The sequence below is a fragment of the Gymnoscopelus braueri genome (assembly GCF_963280865.1).
Source record: "Gymnoscopelus braueri genome assembly, chromosome: 6".
Lineage (NCBI taxonomy): Eukaryota > Metazoa > Chordata > Actinopteri > Myctophiformes > Myctophidae > Gymnoscopelus > Gymnoscopelus braueri.
This window is the reverse complement of record NC_137607.1, coordinates 28,107,388-28,133,037: the sequence shown is the minus strand read 5'-3', so window position 1 is coordinate 28,133,037 and position 25,650 is coordinate 28,107,388. Positions and strand designations below refer to the sequence as shown.

Sequence of the window (25,650 nt, the reverse complement as noted above, 5' to 3'; positions counted from 1 at the left end):
TCCTTCCGTCTCCTAACTGGCAACACTGCACTCAGTGCACTGGGATTCCAGTTCATTCATTATCTTAGCTGGTTCCTCTTTCTCTCTCGCTCTCTCTCCCTCTCTTTTTCTATTTCACCCTACGATATGTGTCTGCAGGGAAAGAGAGACCATTGATTATCTGAAATGACTACCTCATAAACACTCACTATCCCCAAAGACCTTTTCAATAAGGCAACACCCATTCTTCCAGAGAGCTGGAATACAGTGTCTTCTCATATGACTGCCAATGAATGAGATTCTGGAATGAGGTCATTGCTGCAGCCTGCTCATGTTGCCTTTGTGTCTAAACAGCAGCATTCGAATGGAGCTGAACTTTTCCGTTAGAGAACTTCCTCAATGATATTAAAAAGCAACTTGACCACTATTTTGTCTTGTAGATATAAGTGTCTAACTTTTTACTGTGTTACTTTTAACAGTTTTTAATGGAGGGATTTTTTTTATAAAGATGTTGATTGTGTCTTTGTGTGCTGTCAAAACGTACCAGAGGCCGTAGGAAGCATGTCTACAGCAGGCAGCTGTTTCAGATACACGAGGATTGGGTTACAATGCGCTCGTTCAGCTCTGTTGTACAGCATTTGAGGGATGAAGCCGCAGAGCAATAGTAGGATAGCCGCTGGGTCGGAGAACTTCCACAATACAAGCGCTTTTAGAGTTCAATTGAGTTCACATTAATCTTTGATGTTCTTAATGCACTGATGCCTTCTGAAAACCCCAGGCGTGATTGTGGAGGCTCTCTTTATGCAAAGCGCCTGCCAGCCTGCATTTGTTTATTATTTTCCCTTTCAATGTAAAATGGGTATGCAAACACAGGCTGGAGGGAGCCAGGAAGTAACCATGTCTATTCTTAAATTAACTTAATGAATTAAACCCAAGACTAAATTTAACCATACCAAGAGTGTCTATCCTTAACTGAACTTATTTAATTAAACCCATGACTAAACTTAACCATACTGTACCAACAGTACCTAACCTTAATTCTCCCGACCAATCAAAAGCAGCGTAGGCGTGGTGTTTGGACAAAAAACGGTTGCAAGAAAAATAATCTGAGCGAAGGGAAGGAAGAATGCCAGCCATGCACTTCAGTCATGAAATTAATTTTAGGCATTTAGCTGATGCTCTCATCTGGGAGATTTACAAGCACAACATGCCAGATTGTTATATAATGAAATGGAAAATAATTATTTTTGTTATAAGGTTAAAGCTCTATATTATATAGCTCTTTAATTAACACAAAATACATTTTCAGGTGGGTTGCCAATTTCAGCAAATCAGGAGATAGTAGGCCCAACCCATTTATCAGCTTCAATTTTATAGTGTTCCAATTTTGTCTGCTAATTTCTTTGTGTCATCACTTCCAATTTCACTTGTTTGTACTGTATCCTGTATGAGTTTTCTCTCCTGATTGGATTAAATTGGTATCCTGACCTGAAAATGCATTTTCTGTTTACTAAAGAGCTGGAGAGACGGGGAGAGACCCATGTTGCTGGACAAACATTCTATAGCAATGATTACTATCACAATATAGAGCTATTCATCACTTACTATACCTTTAAATACACACATTTACACAACAAAGTCAGTCAGGGTGACACATACCATGATGCAACCACAGAAGTCGATAAACAGAAGGTATTCAGCCCACGTGCATTACGAGACGTGACAAAACTAATGAGTATTAAGTATAAAGTGTAGGGTTTTGTAGGTTGTCGAACAGGGATCAACTCTGAACAGGTAATAATATATTGGCTGCACGTAGTTCAACAACATGCATTCCAACAGGAGGAGTAGTTATAGTCTTACATCATACCATTTACAAAGCACATTTCATGTAACCTGAGTCCAGATCATTGACACTTTGCACTGGCCAGTTAACCTGTCACCAGCCACATTCCTTTTCAGCATCGTCTATTATGAATTAAAAGGTACACAGATTCATTTTACCCCTCTCTCTCTCTCTCGTACTCACATTGTGATATACTTAAATGATTACAAATTATTGTCAACTCAATCAGTGCATGGTGAAGGACACAGTGAGTGTTTATACTGCGGATAGGTGCAGTGGGGTAGTGTGACTACAAAACCCTGTTTCACTGGAGAGACCTGCTCTTCCAGCCTGTTGTCCCAACACTGATAGAGCTCAGATTGACACGACAATAGCAGTCCCATAAAAGAAGGTAGAAAACACAAGGCTCTGCCTAGTAAGTACACACAAACACATTCATAACGCACACAAATAAACACATATATAAACATTCAAGGACACAAACTAGAGTACTACACTACACTACATCCCTTGTTTCCAAAACAGACACTTTTTCCAACAGAGACGTTTCGTCATGGTGTGGTCTCTCTAAGAGAGGAGAGACGTCTGTGGTTGACAGAGTGTGTGCCTGCGGGAAAATGAGCCCATCACCACATCCATTATTTTTTTCCCTACACACACAACACACACAAGCACTCAGGCACATACAGACAAACACATTATACGTAAATACACACAAATACAAAACACAAGCCGTGTATTCTTCACAATATTATGTACACCTCTCAATGTGGGGTCCATGGAGCCCTAGACTAGAGGTTCCAGGGGGTCCCCAGCTAAATGATAGATAGTTTAGAACTAAATGGACCCTTACGGGTGTGTATGAAATGTGTAGAAATGGAACCCGATGGACCATTTGTAAACTCTCAGTGTTAGATTAACTGAGGATTGGAGTGGATTGGGGTTCCAGAGATCCCAAAACCAAAATCATATCAAATGTGGGTCTGTGGCCTAATGCATTTCAAACTGGTGAAATTAAAAAGGTTGAGAATCACTGCCGAAACAAACAGACAGATGATACTTGTGTGCTCAGTGATGAGATTTATATGTGATTATGCAAAGTCACCAGCCACACTAGCATGTACTATTACATTTACAGACAGACCCAGGCCAGGGATTCCATTCCACTAAAGTGTAAAATATGCAACACGGCTTCATGCTGCTGCTAGTATGACACGTGAATTTCCCTCATTGTTACTTCAGGAAATGACTGAGACTTTGTTCAAGTTACTACAAGGCAATAGTATGTCAAACAAAGAGACAGAGTGGGGGAAGGGGGGGGTGTGGTTTGCAGGTGTGCAGTGACGGAAACATGAGTGTGTGTATTTGTCAGCCAAGAGGTTAGTATGTAATGGGGAGAGAGGTTTCTTCCTCCCTGGTATTTACCAGAGATGATATCACATCATAGTAGTTTGAACTATTATAGCACAGTAATGAGGCATCGCTGGTTGGCCAACCCAATCCACGTGGTAGTGTGCACAATAGAACTTCATTATTTTTAACAGGGGTGCACAAAATGTCTGTATCTGTCTGCCTGCAGGTCTGTCAGCCTGTCTCCCATTTATGCCCAATTGCCCATGTATGTTAACAACGTTTTGACGACATCAGCGATCCCTGTATCTCCAAATTTAGTCGATGGTGGGTCATATAGTACCACAAAGGGTACTGATGGGTACAACGGCTACTCTGACAATACAACAAGTACAACGGGTGGGGTATGCATTCCCAACTTGCATCGTTCCAGAGCAGGCCGGTGCCCGTTTATTAATAACCTATTGATTGTAGTATCTAACGTTATTGTCTCCGCCAGGCCGAAAGGCATGGCGAGAGAGTATGTTTTACCCCCTGTCCGTCCTTCCGTCCGTCCGTCCGTCCGTGTGTCCGTGTGTGTGTGTGTCCTGTCCGTGTGTTACCAGCTAATCTCCGGCACCGTTGGCCCGGTTGCTGCGAAACTGTGCACACACACTCCCTGGATGCCAATTCAGAACCTCTGAATCACATGGGCCTGTTATAGCGCCACCTGGAGGCTGATTTGTGCAAAACCCATTTTTTTATATTACTCCTACAGATTTTATCCAAACGTCATGCAAATCGGTACACAGTATCTCTATAGTCATGTGATCAACACGGATCTTCCATCCTCATTGGCTAAGGTTGCCTTCCAAAATTTGCAGGATTGGTCCGTTTTGAACAAAATGCCTCAAATCATGAACGCAGCTTGTGATTTCCGTGAACACATTCCCACTAGGCCGAGGAAGAAATGCCACCTGACATTTTTCACATCAGCCTCATGGTGGCGCTATAAAAGGCTGATTTGTGTTTTTAACTATAACTGCACCGATCTGCGTGAAACTTTGCACGCACACTCCCTAGAGGCCAAGGAAAAACATTTTTCACATTTGCCTTTTATAGCGCCACCAAGAGGCCGACTTATGAATTATAGGCCGAATTATCCGATTGAGCTGACACTTTACAAGCACATTCGCACTAAGTTGAAGAACAAATGCCACCCTTTAACATTGCCCTATTATAGCGCCACCAGGAGGCCGATTTTTTTCAAAACTTTTCTTTGTTGTATTACTCCTACAAATGTTGTCCAATCATCATGCAAATCGGTACCCATTATCTCTATAGTCAAGTGATCAAGATGGTTCTGTCCGATTTTTCATATTCCATCCTGATTGGCAAATTACGAACATTGTTGGCCCACAATAACCTACCTGACCTGGCGGAGACCTGTGCTCCGAGGAGCACTTTTTCTAGTTAGTACTGTGGTACTCTTCCGCACTGGGCAGTGGGTACTCTAACAATGGGTACGGTGAGTACTCTCACAACAGGTACAACGCGGATTGTATAACCATAACGTAATGCATTCCCAATTTGCATGGTTTCCGACATACATTGTTCTCGACTTATGTGGTCCCCAAGTAGACCGTGTCCAAAGGTCTAGTTCACACATTTAAAGCATTTAAATGAGTAATGCTCACCTGGCTGTCAGTGACTTTTATGACCTGCAGAGCGAGTTTGGTGCTTAGGCGCTGGCATACCACCATACCATAACGTCACAACATAGGAACGCCTAGATCTTAACTAGAGTATCTGTTTGAGTGTGCAGGTTTGTTTATTTGCAAAAGCCCTAATGGCGCATATAGGTTGTTACACACCACCACACACATACAAACAGTCATGCATGCACAATCACATATACTATACCAAATCCTAGTATAGCTTAGCATGAACTTAACCTACACAAGGAGATGACAATCTGATTGTGAACAGTACACAGGTCTGTATTCTGTATTGTGGGAGGATACAGTGACACATTCATCATGCAAAGAGACAGACTTTAGTGCAGTTGGCCTCCGGGAAACCCACATTCTCATAAGATGATGTCACAGTAGACTGAATTAGTTCTTTACTGTGTCAGTCTGAAATCTGTTCCGATCTCCAACTTTCTAATTGGGATTTGGAGAGGCATTCGGAACTCCATTGTTTCATGATTATGGATCTGACCTAACTACACATCAGACTAGAGCTATAATTAGACTTACATATACTTACTCTACCCACAACGTCTCAACTAATAATTTCACACCTCGCTATCAGTCTCATGCACAATAGACTAATGAGACGAGCTGACCATGCAGGCCTCAAAAAACCTGTTCCCAGCAGTTCCAAATCTGAAACAGCCCACTCAGCAGTTCACAAATCACAAACAGGTTTAATGGCTTCACCAATAGCGAACGTGTGTGATAATCTACTTTTTCTATCACAACTAGAAAATAAATCATTGATAAAAATGTATTCTCCAGTTTCATTCATAAGCTGGGTTTCAATGCATCACGCTTAGGTGACGACCATTCCTTTCAGCCAGAGCCACCGGCACACACACCACTTGCATACTCTAGCTACTCAAAACTAGTAGCGCAATGGATGGTTGCTTGACTGGGAGCAGATTTTGCTCCATTTCCATTGTGTTTGCACACTCAGTCAGCAAGTTGGGGTAAACAACAGGTGGTCATTAAGCAGTGGGTGAGAGAAGTTTCCTTTCTTTGTGGAGACTGGCAATGGCACAGATCTGAGGGCTGACGTTGGCCAATTGGTCTGGAATATCTGAGAAATTGTGTAATATACCAGCTGGAGAGCAAGCACGCAAAGACAAAAGAAAATGCAAAAGGACCTCAATTACAAAGACTACGAATGCCTGCAAAATTCACTGTGCTCCGCAGAGACTATGCAGAGACACATTTTATTGGCTGGAGCTCGACCATGCATTGACTGATGCCTGTCTTGTAAAACTCATTTTTACAAGGGGGTGAAGCTTTGTCAAGCAAAACAGAGGTCAACTTAGTGGTTTTGCCATTTGGCTATCATTTCACTCCACGCTGCTCATAAACACGCAACTGAATCATACATTTTCTCCTATGAACCAAAAGAATCACAATACCAGCTGTTGCTGCAGAGAAGGAAACAGATGCTGCACCCCACTGAGATACTCAAGAATCTCTATATTACTACTCAGGAAAAAAGTTTCATACGGGTAATAAACTGTTCAGGGTAAGTACTGAGAAGACATGAGGGATGAGAGTGTGTAAAAGGCTGATGGATACTGATATCAGACTGTCAGTCTGTGGCAGAAACCATTACTTCTCTGATAAGAGCTGGCATCACTGGAATCTTGAGAAATGGGACAAACGATATATCTCGAAACGGCAGACATTCTCTATATTTGTTTTGGCCAGTCTATGCCATTGGCTCTCAAACATAGTTTTCTATTTTTATATAAGCCTTGCCTCATGGAACACCATTCTAACAAAATAATCAAAACATATTCCCTTGTTTTTTTGTGTCTCACATGTCAGTCCAAACTCTCTGAGATCTGGTGACTGTGAAGGCCTTAGCATGAGATTCACATAATTTCCATACTTGATCAAATCATTCAGTGACACGTGCCCTGTTGATGGGGCATTGTCGTCCTGGATGAGACCACTAGGGGTGATCAGTCAGAATAACTTTATATTGGCAGTGACCTTTCCCTCTATGGGGACAAGTGGACTTCTAAATGCCTAAATTGTAAACCATGGCATGTAAATGCCCCCTCACTGTAGGGTTCAACAATTCAGGCCTGTACCATTATCATGGTATATACCTCACATGCACTTACCAACTTGTGGAGTATATATAGAAGGATGACTCATCTGACCATATCACTTTTTTACACTTCTCTGTAGACCATTGTCAATGTTTTTTGAATCACTGAACTCTCAAGTGTACATTCATCCTTGTAATGAATGACTATAACAGCCTTCTCTATGTTACTGGAGACAGACTTGCAGACAGTGTGATCACCTCCTGGATAGACATTCTCAGTCACCTGAGGAAGCGTTGCTCTTCTACTTTTCCATACATATCACACTAATACCATGAGCATCATGGTCATTGAATGTGCACTTTTTACCACAATTTCCGACCCTATTACTGATGTCTTTCCCATAGATCTAATTAGAGATTTCACGTTGTTTACTCACTGTTGCTATTGACACTGTAGCCAGTTGAGAAGACACCCTGTCACATAACCCAACAGGGTTGTACCCGTCCCAACCCAACAAGGGTGGTACCCCACCCAACCCAACATCATGGGATCACTACATCAACTAAACCAAAGTGCTCGCCCATCCCTTCCCCAACCTCCATACACATTATAAGCACAGATGCACTTGCACACACACACACACACACACACACACACACACACACACACACACACACACACACACACACACACACACACACACAATTATTGCATTAGGTCGAGAATAATGTTATAAATGATGTTTTCACTATGAGAAATGGTTGTGCTTTGTCATCGCTCCGGCCCAAAAGTCTCTGTTCAATGACTTAGTCTGGACAAAATGGTAGCCAGGAAAAATGGGCCAGGCAGGGAGAAGCAAACACGAAAGCCAAGATTTCTCCCAAACCCCGCTGGATGAGGCCTTATAGGACCTAGGCTAATTCCACAGTGGTGGGGAGGAATATGAAATTTACGAGATCCGAGCACCCAAAGGGACCTATTATAAGGGCATGTGAAAGCTATGTCACATCTAACCTTGAACACATAGTCTTACTAGTTAACTTAGTACAAGAGAACAAGATGTCATATGCAATTATGACCATGTTACACTGTAAAAACTAAAAAGTGTCAATTGAACTCTGAGAGTGTAAACATGGACCCGGGTGGGTCCATTTTACAGTGTAGAAAAATAAACTCCTAGACTCTTTGGAGATATTTCTGATATGGGGTTCCCCTGAGTCATCACCACTTTCTCCCAACTAATTATGCCCTTGGGGTTAGGCAAGGAATACATGGATCAGGCAAAGGAAAAACTATACTGCCCACTGAATCATAGGGACATTAAACTAACACACAGCATAAGACAAATATTTAAAACATCGCGTAAAATTCCAAAGTAATCTGGTTAGAAATCATTTCCACCACACTCAGCTGGGCTCTATAAGTCTGTCATATCTCTGTCTTATGACCACTGTAATTTCACCAATTTATGTAATAGCCTACTATTTGAATGTTGCTCAAATATCTCAGACCTCAGTAAATTTCAGAGTGACTGGACCTCTAGTAATGTCAGCAGAGGCCAACACACCCGCCCATCAGTTCTCACACCTTACCATTACACGCATCACTCACAAAAGCCACACACATAGCCTTGGCCTAGCCTACACAATATAAACAAGAGAAATATATGTTGTCCATTGTCCGTCTCCACCCATATTGCTCAACAACAGGCACACCTATGCCTACTGTTTGTAGGAAAGAAAAGTAAAACTGGTACTGGCACTTTTGACTCCCTCTCACTTTCCCTCCTGCAGGGCTTGAATATCAGGATTGAGCAGATAAATTCAATAGAGGTTATTTTTGTCTAAAACAGCTGCAGGGAGGCTGGACCGGCCATGATGTCTGCCCTCAGCTATTCTTTCTAGGCAAATAAACCTAAAACAACGTGCAAAAGATTTAGGGCTATTGACAATAGCCCTAAATCTTTTGCACAAAGACAAATATGAATAAAAGCTAAATAGCTGGTATAATGGTCTAAGGCGGTGGTTCTCAATGTGGTGTTCTGGGACCCCCCAGGGTCCCTTGGGAGGGTACCAGGGGGTCCCCAGCAAAAGTAGTAAACATAGCATCACAATCATTTTAACCACTTTATCCATTTATATGTTGGCTATTCAAAAAGATCAGATCTACAAGCTCGGAATTCGTGCCGCACTGTGCGAGCTTGTACATCTGCTATTTTTGTGGGAAATGTTTGGGAAATGTTGAATAAATTCGATTTTTGTTTTAACATAAAATCTTTTAGAGGGGGGGTCCGCGGCCAAATACATATCAATTTGGGGGTCCGTGTCCTTGAAAAAGTTGAGAACCACTGGTCTTAAGGAGACAAAACAAGCCTGACACTTCAAGCTGTCTCTGGAAGGAAGCACCCGGGAGGTAAATAAATTCCCTCTTTTCTCAAGTGCATCTCATACTTTTATCTCCCCAGAATGCGTCATAGTTTCCCCTTCCCCCTCTCCCTCCCTCCTATGGAGGCGAAACCCCATCTCCATGAAACACGGAGCCACCACACACTGACTTTAAAGCAAAGAATAATGACGTAGAGACACTACTATTACGCTTTCAAATCTAGCTTACATCACAATCTAAAATAATTAACCACTTAAAACCCCAGCGTCGGTGTTGTGGGGAAAGCTTTAGCTGAAAATAGCAGATCGACAAAGCTCACAATGCCACGCAAATCGGCTATTTTCAACGAAAAGCTTTCCCCACAATAACAGAAAACAGAAAATACACTCGCATTGAGCCCTGAGGGACTCCGCTGTTTACCCATATGGGGGTTGAAGTGGTTAATATCAAAGTTGTACGGCCATAATAAATCAATAAACACATGATGTCTCTCATACGCACACACGAAGCCGCCGGCGCCGCCAATTAAAAGCGCGTCGGTCCGGACTGAGACGCGCGTCGCATTACCTTTGATGTAGTTTGATTTGGTTTCCTCCAGCAGACTGGACGCGGATGTCCCCATGGTGCCAGGCTGTCAGTGTGTCAGTGTAGTAGGGGACACGGGAGAGTAATGTATCCAACAGGTAGGCTCCTCTCCTCAGGTATAATATACACACTGACTGTTGCATCGACAACGACAGCGAAAGAAGACGCCCTCTAGTCTCTCTCTCCCTTTCTTTCTTTCTCTCTGTCATTCAATGACGGGCGTGGAGGAAAGGAAAGGCACGCCAGCTGTTGTGTTGTAGGTGGCGTAAACGCACTCATTGCCATATTCATCAGGCTATACTGCCAGAGGCGCCAGGTTTGAGGAGTCAGTGGTGGAAGAAGTACTCACATTTTGTACTTAAGTAAAAGTATCAATGCTGCATTGTATAAATAGGCTACTCTGTTACAAGTAAAAGCCTGGAATTCAAAATGTACTTGAGTAAAGGTACAACAAAGTATTGGCATCAAAATGTACTTAAAGTAGAAAGTATACTCATTAAGCAGAATGTCCCATTTCACAAGTTTTCAGATGTATAAAATGTATACAAATCCTTTGAAAATAGCAGATCTACAAGCTGCATGCAGATCATGATGCATTGTGAGCTTGAAGATCGTGTATGTAGAAATGTATGTATGGCTGAAGAGGTTCATGTATTTTTTTGTAATAATAATCAAAATCTACGTGTAGTAAGTAGTAACTAAAGTTTTCAAATAATTGTAGTGGAGTAAAAGTACTAGATTTGCCTCTAAGATGTAGCAGTAGTGGAGTAAAAGTAAAAGTATAAAAAATTGGAAATACTCCAGTAAAGTAAAAGTACCTCAAACCTGTACTTAAGTACAGTACTTAAGTAAATGTGCTTAGTGACTTTCCACCACTGCCCAGGTTCGAGGGACAACTACAGGTTGCTGCTCCCTTGATTTTCATATTTCGGAAAACAGTACTGAAAAGTTATGTATTTCCGTGTCACTTAACACTAGAAAATACACATCTTTTCGGTACAAAGTCATACAAAATCCAGTGTAGAATAAATACTGTACAAAATTTAATTAGAGTGCAACAGGACAACTCTAAAAATGCCTAAATTGTAAATGGTCACTGAGAAATAGGTGAATATCAGTTATTGTTTTACATCTTATCCTTTGTTGTCTCAATCTCTGACAGCTTGAACCCCAATGAGTGCAACAGTACATCTCAATGTATAGATCACAAGTAGGGCGTAATAACAGTAACTGCACCAGGTAAAGCACAAAAAACTAAGGAGGCCTCTATAATGTTTACATTTTAAGAATGCATAAGGGAGGCAAGGCTTAAAAGGTTGTCCATACATGTCTCCCCCACTGTCAAGAAATAGAGGAAGTGTGAGGAATGCAGGTGAGGAATGCATGAATCACATTCCTCAGAAACCAGTGTTATTCAGGCTTTACAACAAACTTTTATTAGTTAGTCAAAATGTAGAAAAAAATAAACAGAACAGGATCCAATATTTTTATAAACGGAAAACAATAAATATTCTATAGTCTCCAAAAATATATATCTGTTTGCTGTATTACATTGTACTAAGCTCTGAAATAAAAGTACAATCTCTAGTATAGATAATAACAGGCAAGTATTAAGCTTACATCTGTGCACTCAAACATTTAGCTTCCTAGCAAATGGAGTCAATTCAGATGTTTCATATATTAAAGACAGTTTTGACAAAAGTAGTAGAAAGTGTGTTCTGAAGAAAAAGAAAAACGCCGGTTAGGCAGAAATCTTGCGTTGTCTCGCGTAGCAAGACGTTCAGAGATCGCTGCCTACGCCCTTTGCTTTGAAAACAAATCCTAATACCATCCCATATGGTGGATTGCCCTAAAATCTTTGCATTGGTTCTGTGAAGCAGTTATTTTTTTAATTTCCGAATTGTCGGCCTGATAAAGACAAAAGGACAAAATATGTTTAATCCAGTCGAAGAGAATCTCTGAACTGATGACATTCACAAGGAATTGATCTTAATCCACAAAATAGCCTAGAATAGCCGATCTACAAGATCACAATGCTGTGAGCTTGTAAGTAACCTTGGGAAGCAACAGTTCCCGAAGCAATCCTACCCTTGATACGGAGTGCCAAGCAGGGTGGCATTTTTATAGTCTGTAACTGGGGACTGAACCCTGACCCCCCTGTCTCAGGGCGACATTGTAACCACAAGGCAACTGAGCTGGTTGTGAGCTTGTAGATCGGATATTTTCGGTCAAGATTCAGCCACGTATAAGTCAGCCTTTAGTGTATCACACCGTCTCTTCAGTCGCCTGGCTGTGGAGGCGTTGGTCGGTCGTGCTGTGCTTTGCGAGGACAGACTTGACCTGCTCTAGCGTGGCGTCAGTCCGAATCCCTGTGGGGTCAAAGTGAGTTCGACTCACCCTGAAACCTGCCTCTGTCAAGTACTGGAGAAACTTGTTTAACCTAGAAACAGGAAAGACACAACTGAGGGATGCAAATAGCATGTGTGGGGGAAAAATGTGTTTGATAGACAGAATGACATTACATAATTTATAGTTCTGATCTGTAACCAACAGACTCACAGGTTGACGTAAAAGTAAGGTGTAACTCACTTGGGCATGTTCATTCCTCTGATGCTGTGACGATGGATACTGTAGTAGAAGGCTGGGTGCTCAAGGGATGCGTCAGACTTCAGCTTCTTCGTGACATTACCTGGCTCCTCAACAGTCTTCCTCTTTCCTTCAGGAAAAAAATTTGAACACAAAACTCTAAATTAAAACGGGCAGCAAGAACTAAAATATTTAAGAAGATTTTTTTTAATTCCTCCTCAAAAAGAATCCTCACTGAAATTCTCTTGTGAAGGAAATGTGTGGATTAGGTTTTAGCTTAACCTGCCCTCTAGAGGACCATGGTAGATCTGCGGTCTAGAGGGAAGATGCTGGGATTGTTGCATAGTTTTACAGAGAAGAATATAAGTGACTCACCAGACTGGTCAGCAGTGCCTGACTCTTCAACCCTTTGTAAGGTCTTAATCACCACTCCACATTCCACTGAAGGGAAAAGTAAACCAACAAAGTCAAACTAAACACTAGTGCGGGTACAGCTCCAGGGAAAATAAACAGCACTAAACAGGTATGATCTCAAAGTCATGTACATTTATTTTCATCACATACACATGCACGCACGCACGCATGTACATACAGGTTGGTTTTGTTTTGCAAACGTTCGGGGACATTGCATTGACTTAAATTCATTCCATATCCCCTTACCCTAACCACAATAAATGCCTGACTTTAACCCTGACCATAACCTTATGAAACTGTAATAAAATCAAACTTGGGACGCAGTTGCATCCACTATCAACAGGCTTGATGTCTAAAAGTTGTCCCACAAGTCAGGAACAGACAAACAAATAATGGCTCCACACTCACAAACACACATTAGTGGATCTCACCTTGGTTGGTGAGAGCGGAGGACCCGTGTACAGAAGACTTTAGTATGGTACACTCTGCCTCGCAGATGAGAGTTTTTACCAGGGGCTGGATGTCATCCATACTGTGGTTTACTGCTGCAGACAACATACTCCTCAGGAAACTAGAGTTAAACAGGGGGCCTGACCTGGAAACAATCATTTGGTATGCAAGTTGAAATGCAGCCCATTACATGAATGTCTTCGCTGCAATGATGGCACAGTTCAGTTTACAGTGTATTTTATTATACCAATTACACAGACAAATGCCCTTCAGCTATTTCTGACATTTTATAGTGAAATAGTGTGATTACTCTACCATAATGGTCCTAACTCCACAGCCGTCTTTCCAGGCATGCTCCCATGACAGCTACAGGGCAGCTGGTTGTAGAGGTTGTCTGATGAAAAGAGACAAGACAAGCAAATTAGAAGAGATACAGATATGAAAAGAATTATAGAAATATATGTAAATATAGAAATGCTATATTTACATTATGATTACTATTTTACAATTATTAATTTTTGGCTTTTCTGCCTTTATTGATCGTACAGTGGGGAGAGACAGGAAAGAGTAGGGGAGTAATATGCAGCAACTAGTCTGCGCTGCCTGGAAATTGAACAGGGAACTCGCTGTCAGGGATCAGAGCCTACTCTACTGTAGAGGGTACTGTAGAGCTCTAACCACTTGGCTATTGGGTGCCCCCACTATTTTGCAATTCTATCTTACCAGCTGTATTGTATGTGACAATGAACACCTTGAACTAATCTACCTAATTATTTCTGTCAATTTTGTTTGTAGAGAAGCTTCCCTTCAACAGCCAATTTGTCAAAATGTAAAAATAAGTGCGGTAACATCAATGTTCCCTTACCTAATACTGTACGTATGTAAAATTATCTTGGTTAGAGAATTCTACAGCTGTGTTCAGTGTAGAAATCCCACGTGTTTTACAAACTTACAGGTATGCCATTCTTGGAGGAGCTAGTGTGGGTGTCACTAGGGCTTACTCTTACCCTGCACCATGCTGCCTTGTTTGGAGAAGACCCTCTCTTCGCACCACTGGCAGTGGATGAGCTGCCGTAGCCTCATGGCTGACTCGTCAGCTTGGGTTGGTCCCCGGAGGACCCTCACCACCACCAAGATGTAATGCTCCACTGCCACCGCCAGCAGCACCTCGATGCCTTTATTGCAGCGTCCCGCCGCTCTGAAGATGATGATAAATATGAATAGATTACTAACGTTACCTCATGACAATTCTGTGCCGCCACTGTGTAAACACAATTGACAGATATATGTATACACGCACAAACACACTCTCCACATATTAACACAAGATTGAGTCTACCTGGCAACAGTAGCTACCACCATTCGTGCGGCCAGCTCTTTGTAGTACTCTGTGCGGACTATGTGACAGCCGTAGTGACGCTGGGTGACGCTGGGAGTCTTGGCGTAGAGAGAGCCCGTGTCTGTGGATGTCACTGAGATGATGCCAAGGTTCCGGACATTTCGGAAGGCGGCGTCCAGGTAGTGCACTGCCGTGCCAAATGGGTCAAGGTGACTGAAAGATTTTACCACCAATCAAATGGATTATTTATTACGTAATCAACCTACCCATTAATTAGTCTCCATCTAAAACACTAAAGAATGTAAAAACGCAACAGAGACTATGTCAGCCCATCGCTTTTCAATCATGCATTAGACCGCAGCATAAGTGTAAAGCAATAGTTTTGCAGAATGTTCATACGAATTTAATTGTGTCAAAGAACCAAAATTGAAAACTTTAAAAAGGAAATAGCCCCATTCTCTACCCTACACTTGTACTCACATATAGTCAAAGGGCCGCAGATGCATGATGACGTTGGCGTCCATATTAGCAACCTCCACTGTGGCTATGGGCCCTCCCTCTCTTTCACTGCTCACCTCTTCAGGTCCGCTGGACGTCCGTGAGTTGTCCTCCACCCGGATGTTGTTCAGTTCGCAATTCTCTTTTATCATCTTGACGCATAGGTCACTGATGTCTGTTATGGTCACGTTGACTTCATTACGAAGATGCTTGGCCCACTGGAGGCCCATTATCCCTGTGAAACACAGGAAGTTGATGCAAATAAACAACCAGAACATTCCCAGCTATGTGATGAATACCTAGTTATTCCTAGTGTTGTACTGGAATGCTAATGGCAAACAATTCTCAACAGTCAACACTATTACACAATTGTATTTGAAGGTGAGGCAAAATATTCCAGCTACTGAAGCCAGGTTAATTATACCTGGGGAAAATGCAGCTGCAGTACATGCAAAACATATCTGTATAATTACCCTATTAAAATAATTTACACAGATGAAAAATAAATAATCAACTGTTAATTGCTTACCTGTGGCCCCAAAAGCATCCAGACACTCCAAGGGTTTCCTCTCCTCTGCCAACTCTGCCAACACAGCCAGTTTCCTCTCCTCTGCCAACACAGCCAGTGAACAAAACGCCAGTTGCCTGAAATATGCATACACATTTACTGTATGAATACTGAGCTGGACACCATTAAGGCTACAATCTGAAACTTATTTTAATTAATAAAACATTATTTTAACCAATCTAATTTATGTGGAAGAGTATGTTAATACAATACAATTAGATCTGCAGTGGTTGGAGGTGGTCTCCCTAATCGGGTAAGACACCTACTACTATACAAGTTGACAATGACAAAGTTATTTGAAGCAGAGGGTGCCCTGGATTGAACTCTAGAGGCACCACAAGCGTTATTGAAGTTCACGACATAATAGTTTTCAATTACCTCTCTCCGTTGATGGATTGTAGCTTTAATCATAATTATAACGCTCATCAATTGTGTCATGCATGAGAGTTGCAGTTCCCCTGTCCTTGTGACAATTAGCATTTGAGACATTTCATTGTATAACTCTGAATCAAGCAAAACCTGTCCACGAACCTGTTGGTCTTCATCTTACGGCTGAAGTAAGTGTCACTCTTCTGAGGTGTGGTGTAGTTAGGAAGGAGCTGCACGTTGGTCCCAAGTTCTTTCATGATCTCATAAGCCTGTCCAGAGGGTGCTGGCCAGACAGGAAAACATACATTTCTATCATTACTTGCATCAGTACATTTCAAAAAGGTACACTAAAAATCAACATTTCAGTAAGGTACTCTCTAGTCTACCTGGCATCGATGGCTCCACTCTTGAGATGTTTCCTAATATCCTGGTGAAGGATCATATGGGACCTAAATGTCAAATTTTTAACTTTTTGATTTGCAAGTGTAGCACTTTGTTCCTTCATGTATCTGCTTTTATATTACATAACACCTCTTTTCACAAAGTTGGAGCATAAAACCCACCAGCATGTTTGTTTAATGAAATGTACAGTGTAAAGAATAATAAAGAATTGACATCATGGGTCATAAAAAAGGGTGGAAAGTCTACCAGGACAAATTATGTGTTGCTATAAGTGCATACCAGTATTTGTTTAGTTTTTCAGAAAGATGGCGGATAAAGCCTAACAGCACTACACATTGGATGAGGATACATGCATTATTTATTACCATTTCTCATGTATCATAAGATTAGAAGAGCCAGCATAGACTGTGTCTGTATACAGTACATTCAAACATCTTGTTTGTAAGGGTAAGGGATCTTTTACATACTGTATAGGTGCTTCAGTTTGGACATAACATTATCTTGTTACTCCCACTTTTTTACTTGAGACCGAAAGAAAATCTGTGTTTGTGTGCAATCTCCTATTAACAACATAGAACAGCATTTTTCTTTAATATAAGATGATGTCTGGCAAACAAGTATGTGATGTCTACTTGTTTGTCTTACGTCTTGTTTCATGGAAAATGAATACAAATTAAGTAATTATTTAAAAAAAAGAAACATGATCTATATCTTGGCTTATGGACAAGATCCCCATGTGAGGTAAGCTTTTTTCTTCTTCTTTTATTTTTTTTAAAATAATTTTTATCACTTGATTTTGTAACCCTTTTTTCACCCGGTGCCAATTTGCTAAGTGATCCTGGGCACTACACTCCACCCACCAGCCTAGGGAGGCCAGGGCCGAGCTCATGCCTCCTTCAATGCATGAGAGCCAACTGACCTTCTTGTTACCTGACAGGGGGGGGTTTCCCTGGTTGGACGTAGCGCGTGGAAGGAACACGTTATTCCAACCAGTTCCCTTCCCCTCCATCAGGCGCCCCGGCTGACCAGGAGGAGGCAGTATAGTGACCAGGATTACTACATGTTTTTGTGAGGTATTAAGGTATTAACTACCCTAGGAGACACGGGGAGAACATGCAAACTCCACACAGAGGAGGCCCTTTCGCCAACCCCACCTAGGGTATGGGCGCTGATGACGCGGAGGAGAAGACACGCCCCCAGCGCCCACCCCAGTGCCCACAGCGTCCCCAGGACCTTCTAGCTGTGAGGCGACAGCATAACATTTTAAACAATGTAATTGTGTATTTCTTGAGATGTATAATAGTTTTACCTGGCTCCTCAAAGGGCACATCCGAGCCCCCTGAATAGCTGGCCTTTGTCTCGCCTTTGTTGCCATGTCGTGTCAGGTGACTTATCATGTCCGTCTTTCGGGCGATGGTGACGGAACACACCACACAATGGTAGTGGGCCACCTGTCTCCCTAATGTCTGTAGGGGATTAAAACAAACAACGGTTGTGAGAGACTGATTTGCATGGATAAGAGCGAATAAAAACACAACACAGTAGTGCCAAGTGGGGCTTGCCAAACATAATTCAAATGCAAGACAGAAAGAAAGAGCCGTTTATTTTTCAGGTACAGCTCATCTGCAAGTTGACAAAGCCCCTGCAAGCAGATGATTGCCAATTTTTGACAACGACACAGGAATAGAGATGCAGCTGAAACTAAACCCGTGTTCCAACTTCCAAACCAACCGTAACTTGAGCTATAGACAAACTATGTGTTTAATTAGTCTTACCTGGTCCCCATTGGGTTTCAGGTGTCTGCAGGGTAAGTGACAGATAACCATCCTCTGGCCTATTGAGGGTTGATAGGGAAAAGGTCATTAAAAGGTGAAGAGATCAGATTAAATAGAAAAATCAGCATTTGCATTATTGTACAGTCATTTATGTCGTGGCGTACTTGGGAGAGGTTTGTACTTCTCTCCACAAACTTGTTCCTCCCAACATCTAACTAACTGCTGATGGTGGGAATGCAGGTAGAAAGAAACCAACAGTATAGAATGTAGACAGAGATTACAACAAAGCTTAAATTGATTAAGAATTAAGTTTTGACAAAAAGGTTTTGAAAGAAAAACTATTATCCCAAACTAAGCCCAGAACGTTTCTGCTTCTAGTGAAATCTGGGCGTGAATGAACAATTGGACTGCTAAAGTAAATTACAGAGGTGAAAAAAATTGCCCTTTAAAGTTGTGGCTCATAAGGATTAGGCTAGTATGTACTTTTAACTATTAGGACAGTTAGGTCTTACAGAAAAGTGCTTACTAAAAATATCCCCACTCTGTACCAGACCAAATTCAAACACACCTCTGAGAGCTCTCCCATTTGGAAAACCAACTGCCATTCATTGTAAAGATCCACCCTGGCCCATCAATGTCGGTTATATTTAGACTTGGATGGGAAGTCTTTCAATAGTAAATAAAAAAATACATTTTAATCTGCTCAACAGCACCATCTTTCCCTTTATGAACTTTTAGGGTACAATCTTTCTAGCTTTCTAATACGTTATGAGAAGGAGGAGGCCATTTGAAATATCAGATGGAGACGCCAGTGGTTGAGTGGTCATTAAATGCATCCTATTCTGTGTGTAATTTTTATTGTTTTACATTGCCCTCACTATTTACTTCAAGTAAAAACAATGTATTCCTGCTAGAGGGCAGCAAGCGAAATAAGCAGTTCATCACCGCCAGAGGGCAGCAAATTGTAACTGTACCGTTTTGGACAGTCTAGCCTATAATGGTGTGGTTTCCCTGTGCAGTTCAAAACGCTTTCATACAGCTATATTCATTAGCAATTATCTGCATTACAGGCTTGAATCTCCCTACATAGAATAGCCAAACACATTTCTTCAGTTACTGTATTGGAAGAATTGTTTCTCTTCATCCTTTTACATTGGGGTACAGTAATAAGCGTGTCTCAAAACACTATTGATAATAAAGATCATTGATAAAAATGTGCAAAAATCGAAACCACGAGGATTAGAATTATATAAAAAAAAGTGTGTGATTAAATTAAAATCGAGAATTTAATCGTGAGCTTAAATCTGAGAGCCAAATCGAATTGTGAAACCCGTATTATGCATATATCTTGAACAATGCACATAAACAATGATTTGCTAACATGCTATGTATGCCAACATTGATGTTGCCTACAGAGCTTGGCCTTGTGGTGATGTATACACACGTAGCAGCATGAAGTGAGTAGTGTAGTTTACTTTATGCATGCATCATTGTGAGATGAGCTGTGATTGGTCTACTTTTATAGGTACAGAGCTACTTTTGTAAAGCGATACAGAAGTAGATACAGAGATCATATTAAAATATTGACAGACAGAGAGATATAGACAAACCCTGTTCTAAATGGCAAGGCCTCTTCTGTGCCATGCTGTAAAATGCAATCCATAGGCCTCTAGTAGTTACAGGCTAGTGAACAGGTGAACTCAGCTGACAACTACAAAAATTACCTCCCACTTCCTTTATTTAGAGAACCATGCAAACTTGATAGGGCACATATAAAATCGTGATATAAAAGGGTGATATAAATGGCAACAAAAGCCAGTGTTCTTGTGGTGTTGTCCCTTTTCATTAGGCCCACTTTTTGTCCTTTAGCAGCAGCTGTACTGAAACCGTTGCTGTGTAATCCATCAATTGTACTGCCATTAAACATAAAGATTACTACACACAAGCTAGAGTAGAGGCCATAAGAGTCTAATAACATTGGCCTCCATGTCTAGTCTTTGGCCTCCGTGTCTAGTCTTTAGCCATTCTAAGAAAGTTGCAACATGTGCAGATCATTAAAGAAGCTGCACAAATCGCATTGCGGTGTTCAGTGGCAAAGCGGAGCCCATCTACAGCATTGATGAACTGTTCGTTTTGCCATGTCAATGAGAGTGGTGACAGTCTGCTTTGGCCAAATGGAAATAGCGGTCTTTCTTTTTTAAATACATTTTTATCCCTCGATTTTGTGACCCTTTTTTTTCACCCGGTGCCAATTTTCTAAGTGATCCTGGGCACTACACTCCCCCCACCAGCCTAGGGAGCCCAGGGCCGAGCTCATGCTTCCTTCAATGCATAGCGGTCTTTCTAAATACTTTAACTGTAAGTAAACATCTGCTTCACAATAAGGATGTTGGTGCAACTAGGAATTCTGTGAAATGTTTTGCCTTTTAAATGCAATGCAACTTTCAAACTCTATGCACACAATCTTAAATAGATCATCAAACATTTAACAATGAGCTAAAGGTGCCGAAACCTCTTGGGATGAGTAGTGTTCAGAGGGGGGGGAAACAAAGAGGAGTGCAATATTTTGTAAGGTATTAGCCTATTTGGAAAGATACTCATACCCTCAAATTCCACATGGATTTTCCAGTGGAGGTTCTGGAGATGGCGCCGGAGCTTGTGAGTGTAGCAGGCTTTAAATTTCTCTTCTGGACACAGAGGACATGTCTTCCTCCCAGCTGTTGAATGGAGACAATTTCCATAGTATTTAGTTATTTAAACCCTTTAGCCTTCTGAGAAATATGCTTTACAGAACTAATTCTGGATAGACTTGACTTACTACTATTGAGGTCAACAAGCATTTCAAAGTCCTCCAGTTTGGTCTGAATTGAAATATGTCTGTCTGTAAGAAACAAAATCATTTTAGTTACCATTGAAAAAAGAAATAAACAAACAAAAACAAATAAATAAAAACATTGATATAATACAAAAAATATATACATAAATAATGTTGTCAAAGTTGATTCCTGAACTCAGTTGCCAAGCACAAACAAGAAACCTTTATGAATATGAAATTACCAATAGTTGTGGTGGATGGTTTGGCATCATCACCACTTGCTTCACTCTTCATCAACTTACTACTATTGAGGTCAACAAGCATTTCAAAGTCCTCCAGTTTGGTCTGAATTGAAATATGTCTGTCTGTAAGAAACAAAATCATTTTAGTTACCATTGAAAAAAGAAAGAAACAAACAAAAACAAATAAATAAAAACATTGATATAATACAAAAAATATATACATAAATAATGTTGTCAAAGTTGATTCCTGAACTCAGTTGCCAAGCACAAACGAGAAACCTTTATGAATATGAAATTACCAATAGTTGTGGTGGATGGTTTGGCATCATCACCACTTGCTTCACTCTTGATCTCAGATGCTGGGTCATCTTTGAGTGGGGGTGCAGGAGGACCACCATCTTTTGGACAAACGAAAAAGAGACAGCAAGGTCATTTGATTAGTTGCCTATATAGTATCATCTGATTTGATTTGGGTAAAATAAATACAAGTATATTCATACAAGTCATGCCCACAGGTTGAGAACGAACATGGTTAAAACCAGTGGTCCTCAACCTATTCAGGCCTTAGTTGACCCCCCAAAATAATCATATTTGAACTGGGGACCCCCCCCATCCCAACAAGCACTTGGAATTGTAGGAGTTGAGTTTCCACAGATAAATATTGTGAGAATAGCAGATCTACAAGCTCACAAGCTTGTAGATTGTATTTTTTGTAATAATGATCAAAATCTACAAAGTAACTAGTAGCTAAAGTTTTCAAATAATTGTAGTGGAGTAAAAGTATAATATTTGCCTCTGTAGTAGAGTAGAAGTAAGTAGAGTAGAGTAACAGTGAAATGTGTAAATACTCCAGTAAAGTAAAAAATACCTCAAAACTGTACTTAAGTACATTATTACTTGAGTAAATGTACTTAGTTACTTTACACCACTGAGCCTACCCTGCGTTAGGACCCATGGCTACTCCAGCGAGGAATACTGAGCTACGGTCAACACTGTGCGGTGCGCCTACACACGGTCCTGTTGCAGAGCTCCGCGACGAGGCCGTGCCATTTCCTCATTTCGTACTGCGTAATTTACTACTGGTAGGTCCCATGGCGGAGCTCCGTGGTGAGGCCCGCATTTGACTCGGGATCACATATTACACAAAAAAAATGCTACAGAAGTTACAAATCCCCGATGTAATTTACCTTTTATATCGACGTCCTCCTGGTGTAGCTGAAGAGCGTCTCCTTCCTCGAGCTCCGCCATTGCTTTAGCATTGAAGGTATAAACTACATATCCCATAATAACCCTGCAACTACTATTTCCGTTCTACGGGCTATTTACGGATGTTTACGTTAGTTTTCCGTCAATTTAACCCGTTACGTTAAGCTTTTTGACTTCCGGTAAGTGGACTTCAAAATAAAGAGTTGACCACGTAGCGGCTTAATCCTTGTAGAACGTATCGGGAGACGGGAACATACTGCATGTTGTACAAATAATAAAAGATAATCAAAGTGGCCAATACATGTGTTATATTATATTTTGTAGTTGTTAATTGGGACAGTGAAAAATGCCATGTGGGACTGAAATGTATCTACAACAATTTCACAAGCCAGCTGCTGTTTGTCATTCTTATATAGATTTTAACATTCACGCATTTGCTTATTTATCATCAATAATGAAAAATATCGCATTTACAATCTCCATTTACAATGCTTTGACAGTGATATAGAGAGATCTGTCTCTCCAAGAACTTGAGATATTTGTTTTAGAACTGCATACAGATTGATTGATTGATTGATTGATTGATTGATTGATTGATTGATGTACTTTATTTAGTAAGACATGAAAACATCAGTACATGGAAGTACAAATTCACAATACAAGGTCTACTAAACTGGAAGACTCATTAAAAATGGTCTGGGGGGCTGACAAAAGCCTGAGTAGATGATAAAATGACCCAAAGTTTTTTTGAAAGTGAAATATCCCATTAAACACTGAGCTTGCTTAAGATGAGACCCCCATGCACACAAATCATCTGCTTACAGGTTACTGGTATGAAGAGTGAAAAAAATGTACAAGAGGAGAAAAAGAAAAGGGGGGGGGGGGGGCATTAACTGCTTTAAATTTGAGGTAGTAGTAGGTATAGTCTAAATGATGGCTTTTATCAGACTTGTACAATTTTTTAAAAGTGTCATAAACACATATTTTTTCCATTATAAGCCTTGGAATCAGACTACTGCACAACTAAAATGGTAAGGCCTTGTCTTCTCCTTTCATTCCAGTCCAGAATTCCTCCACACACAAGGGACAAATGTTTGAGTTGAAACTCTTATTGAACACACATATTCAAGAATGTCAAACATCAGCTGGCTTGTTGACAAAAACATATTTAAACATTTTGTAGAATGTCTTATACTGAGCCAGGAGCCCCAAGCTGTTACACCAAACTGCCTGACAGTGGTTGACAAATTAACTATTAGAAACTATTAGAAAGATGCACTCAGTAAGCCTACATCTCCACCAGCAGACATGCCCTAATAATAGTGACTAGAAAATAGCACCTGTTGTGGAAATGAAATATTTCCTCTGTGAGAAAATTAAGAATTGCTACCAAATGTCTTTTAGTAGATTTATTTGATACAACAGATGACAATAATATAAAGTAATGAAATGAAAATGAGAATAAAATAAAGTATAATGAAAGAAAATTGACAGTGTCCGGTTGCCTGATCTGAAAGTTGGTGAAGCTTAGATACAGATTTCTACAAGGATGCAAATTGTTATATTTCTGAGGACTGGCATTTGATTTGTCTGAAAAATACAGTGATTCTCTCTCAGCTGTGTTTCATACTGATATAGCCTACTTGACGCCATGCTTTAATCAGGACACTGATGCTTAAATGAGATGAGATGCATCATATCTCCTGCTCACGTAGTTACATGTCCTCACTCACAACAAAAATCTACCAGTGACATCATCAATGGGGAATCTAAGCTAATAGAAACTGCAGGCTTTCTATTCCTGGAAAGTTGCAATGCAATAAAAGAAGCCATTGTTCTCATGTTAATACAAATCTAAATAAAAAATGTGAAATCTTGTTGGAAAAAAAATCATGCCTAACGATGATGTCACTGGTAGACGGGTTTCTGGACTGTCCACAGCCCTCCTATGAGACATAGACCAAGTAGAAACAAATTGTACCATTTATCATGAGTATTAGTGAGGACCAATTATATGAAGATAGGTTGAAAATCGGTGAAGTCGTCCTTTAACTTAAAAATCATCATGGGTTCAGTAAAGTCAAGCTCCATCCGGGTATTGTTGACCTATCAGGCAGAGGATGCTTACGGTTGGTACTTCTCCTATTCCTTAGCGACAGCCCCTAGCAACCAAGAGCACTAACATCCTGTAACACAGTTGCCTTTTTGCGATAAATTTGCTTTGTACATGAGACTGTCTAGTAAGTATTTTTCTTCTGAGATGGTAGAATTATTTTTGTCAACGTGAATTTCCACCACAGAAACCTAAAAGGAAAGTAGATAGTAACAAAATAGTTGTTAATCAACTATACACTCTTATCTTGAAATCCACCAGCCGGAAGCTCAATGCTTACTTTGATTCACGAGTGTGTAGTAAGCTCTATGGTAGTAACTGACGGAGCACTGGTAAGGGAGTTTTTAAGCGTGTGTAGTCTGTTGAGTTTAGTGTCACTAACGGTAAAGTAAACGTACATTTGCCTGCGTAGTAACGTACACTTTTCTTTTTAGTCCTCATTTTGTGTTTCAGTGTTAACTTTTGTGACGAGTGACAAGAAGTGACAAGCGTGAGTGACAACAAGCTAATATGACTGACGGTTAATGTTTCTTTTCATTCAGCGTTACTTTCTACGTCATACCTCTATTCTATCCTATATTAGTACATAACGGTGTAGCAATTAATTAACTTAGAGCGGTAGCCTAGCCCATTAGAACAATCGAAGCCCCCCTGCCTTCTTTGTAAGTTAAAATAACTCCAACTTAATAACTTAAATGGCAATTAAGGATACGGAAATGAATGAGTGACTGAACGTGTTAAGACCAAGACGTCTGCTTTTTTGTTAGAACCTCAATGCTACAATGTCTAAAAAGAAGAAGGCTAAGACATATTCTCCAAGTGACAATGGCGAGGAGGTAAGAATTAACGTTCACTTAAATTGCAATGCTTTTTTTATTTTGGTTATAACATGATTATATGAAGCTGCCCTAAAGCTATCATGTAACATGAAGCTGAACAGTATGTGT

The 25,650-nt window shown here is 40.7% G+C and overlaps 3 protein-coding genes across 10 annotated transcripts in view; 1 reads left to right on the top strand and 2 right to left on the bottom strand.

Annotated features, from left to right (window-relative positions):
• niban1a (niban apoptosis regulator 1a) overlaps positions 1-10,153 on the bottom strand; it is a 34,636-nt gene extending 24,483 nt beyond the window's left edge. The window contains exon 1 of the mRNA XM_080431910.1: positions 9,909-10,153. Within this exon, the coding sequence (XP_080288036.1) occupies positions 9,909-9,963 (55 nt within the window). The 5' untranslated portion in view covers positions 9,964-10,153. The remainder of the gene's footprint in view (positions 1-9,908) is intronic.
• Positions 10,154-12,029: 1,876 nt separating this feature from the next.
• On the bottom strand, positions 12,030-22,632 carry trmt1l (tRNA methyltransferase 1-like; the record flags this gene model as incomplete). Its single annotated transcript, XM_080430890.1, has 17 exons — positions 12,030-12,366; positions 12,516-12,642; positions 12,888-12,953; positions 13,358-13,521; positions 13,692-13,770; positions 14,384-14,574; positions 14,716-14,928; positions 15,196-15,448; positions 15,743-15,858; positions 16,313-16,433; positions 17,862-18,018; positions 18,328-18,386; positions 20,931-21,044; positions 21,146-21,208; positions 21,385-21,507; positions 21,684-21,782; positions 22,572-22,632. The coding sequence occupies 17 exons, from the start codon at positions 22,630-22,632 to the stop codon at positions 12,192-12,194; spliced, it is 2,181 nt and encodes a 726-aa protein (XP_080287016.1). The 3' UTR covers positions 12,030-12,191.
• Positions 22,633-25,010: 2,378 nt separating this feature from the next.
• swt1 (SWT1 RNA endoribonuclease homolog) overlaps positions 25,011-25,650 on the top strand; it is a 46,340-nt gene continuing 45,700 nt past the window's right edge. For 7 of the 8 annotated variants that reach the window (XR_013933247.1, XM_080429839.1, XM_080429841.1 and 4 more), the window contains exon 1: positions 25,011-25,539. Coding sequence is in view for 7 of the 8 variants with exons in the window: in XM_080429839.1 (XP_080285965.1) it covers positions 25,486-25,539 (54 nt within the window). In the remaining variant the exon portion in view is untranslated. The remainder of the gene's footprint in view (positions 25,540-25,650) is intronic. The other variant, XM_080429836.1, reaches the window with a different exon arrangement.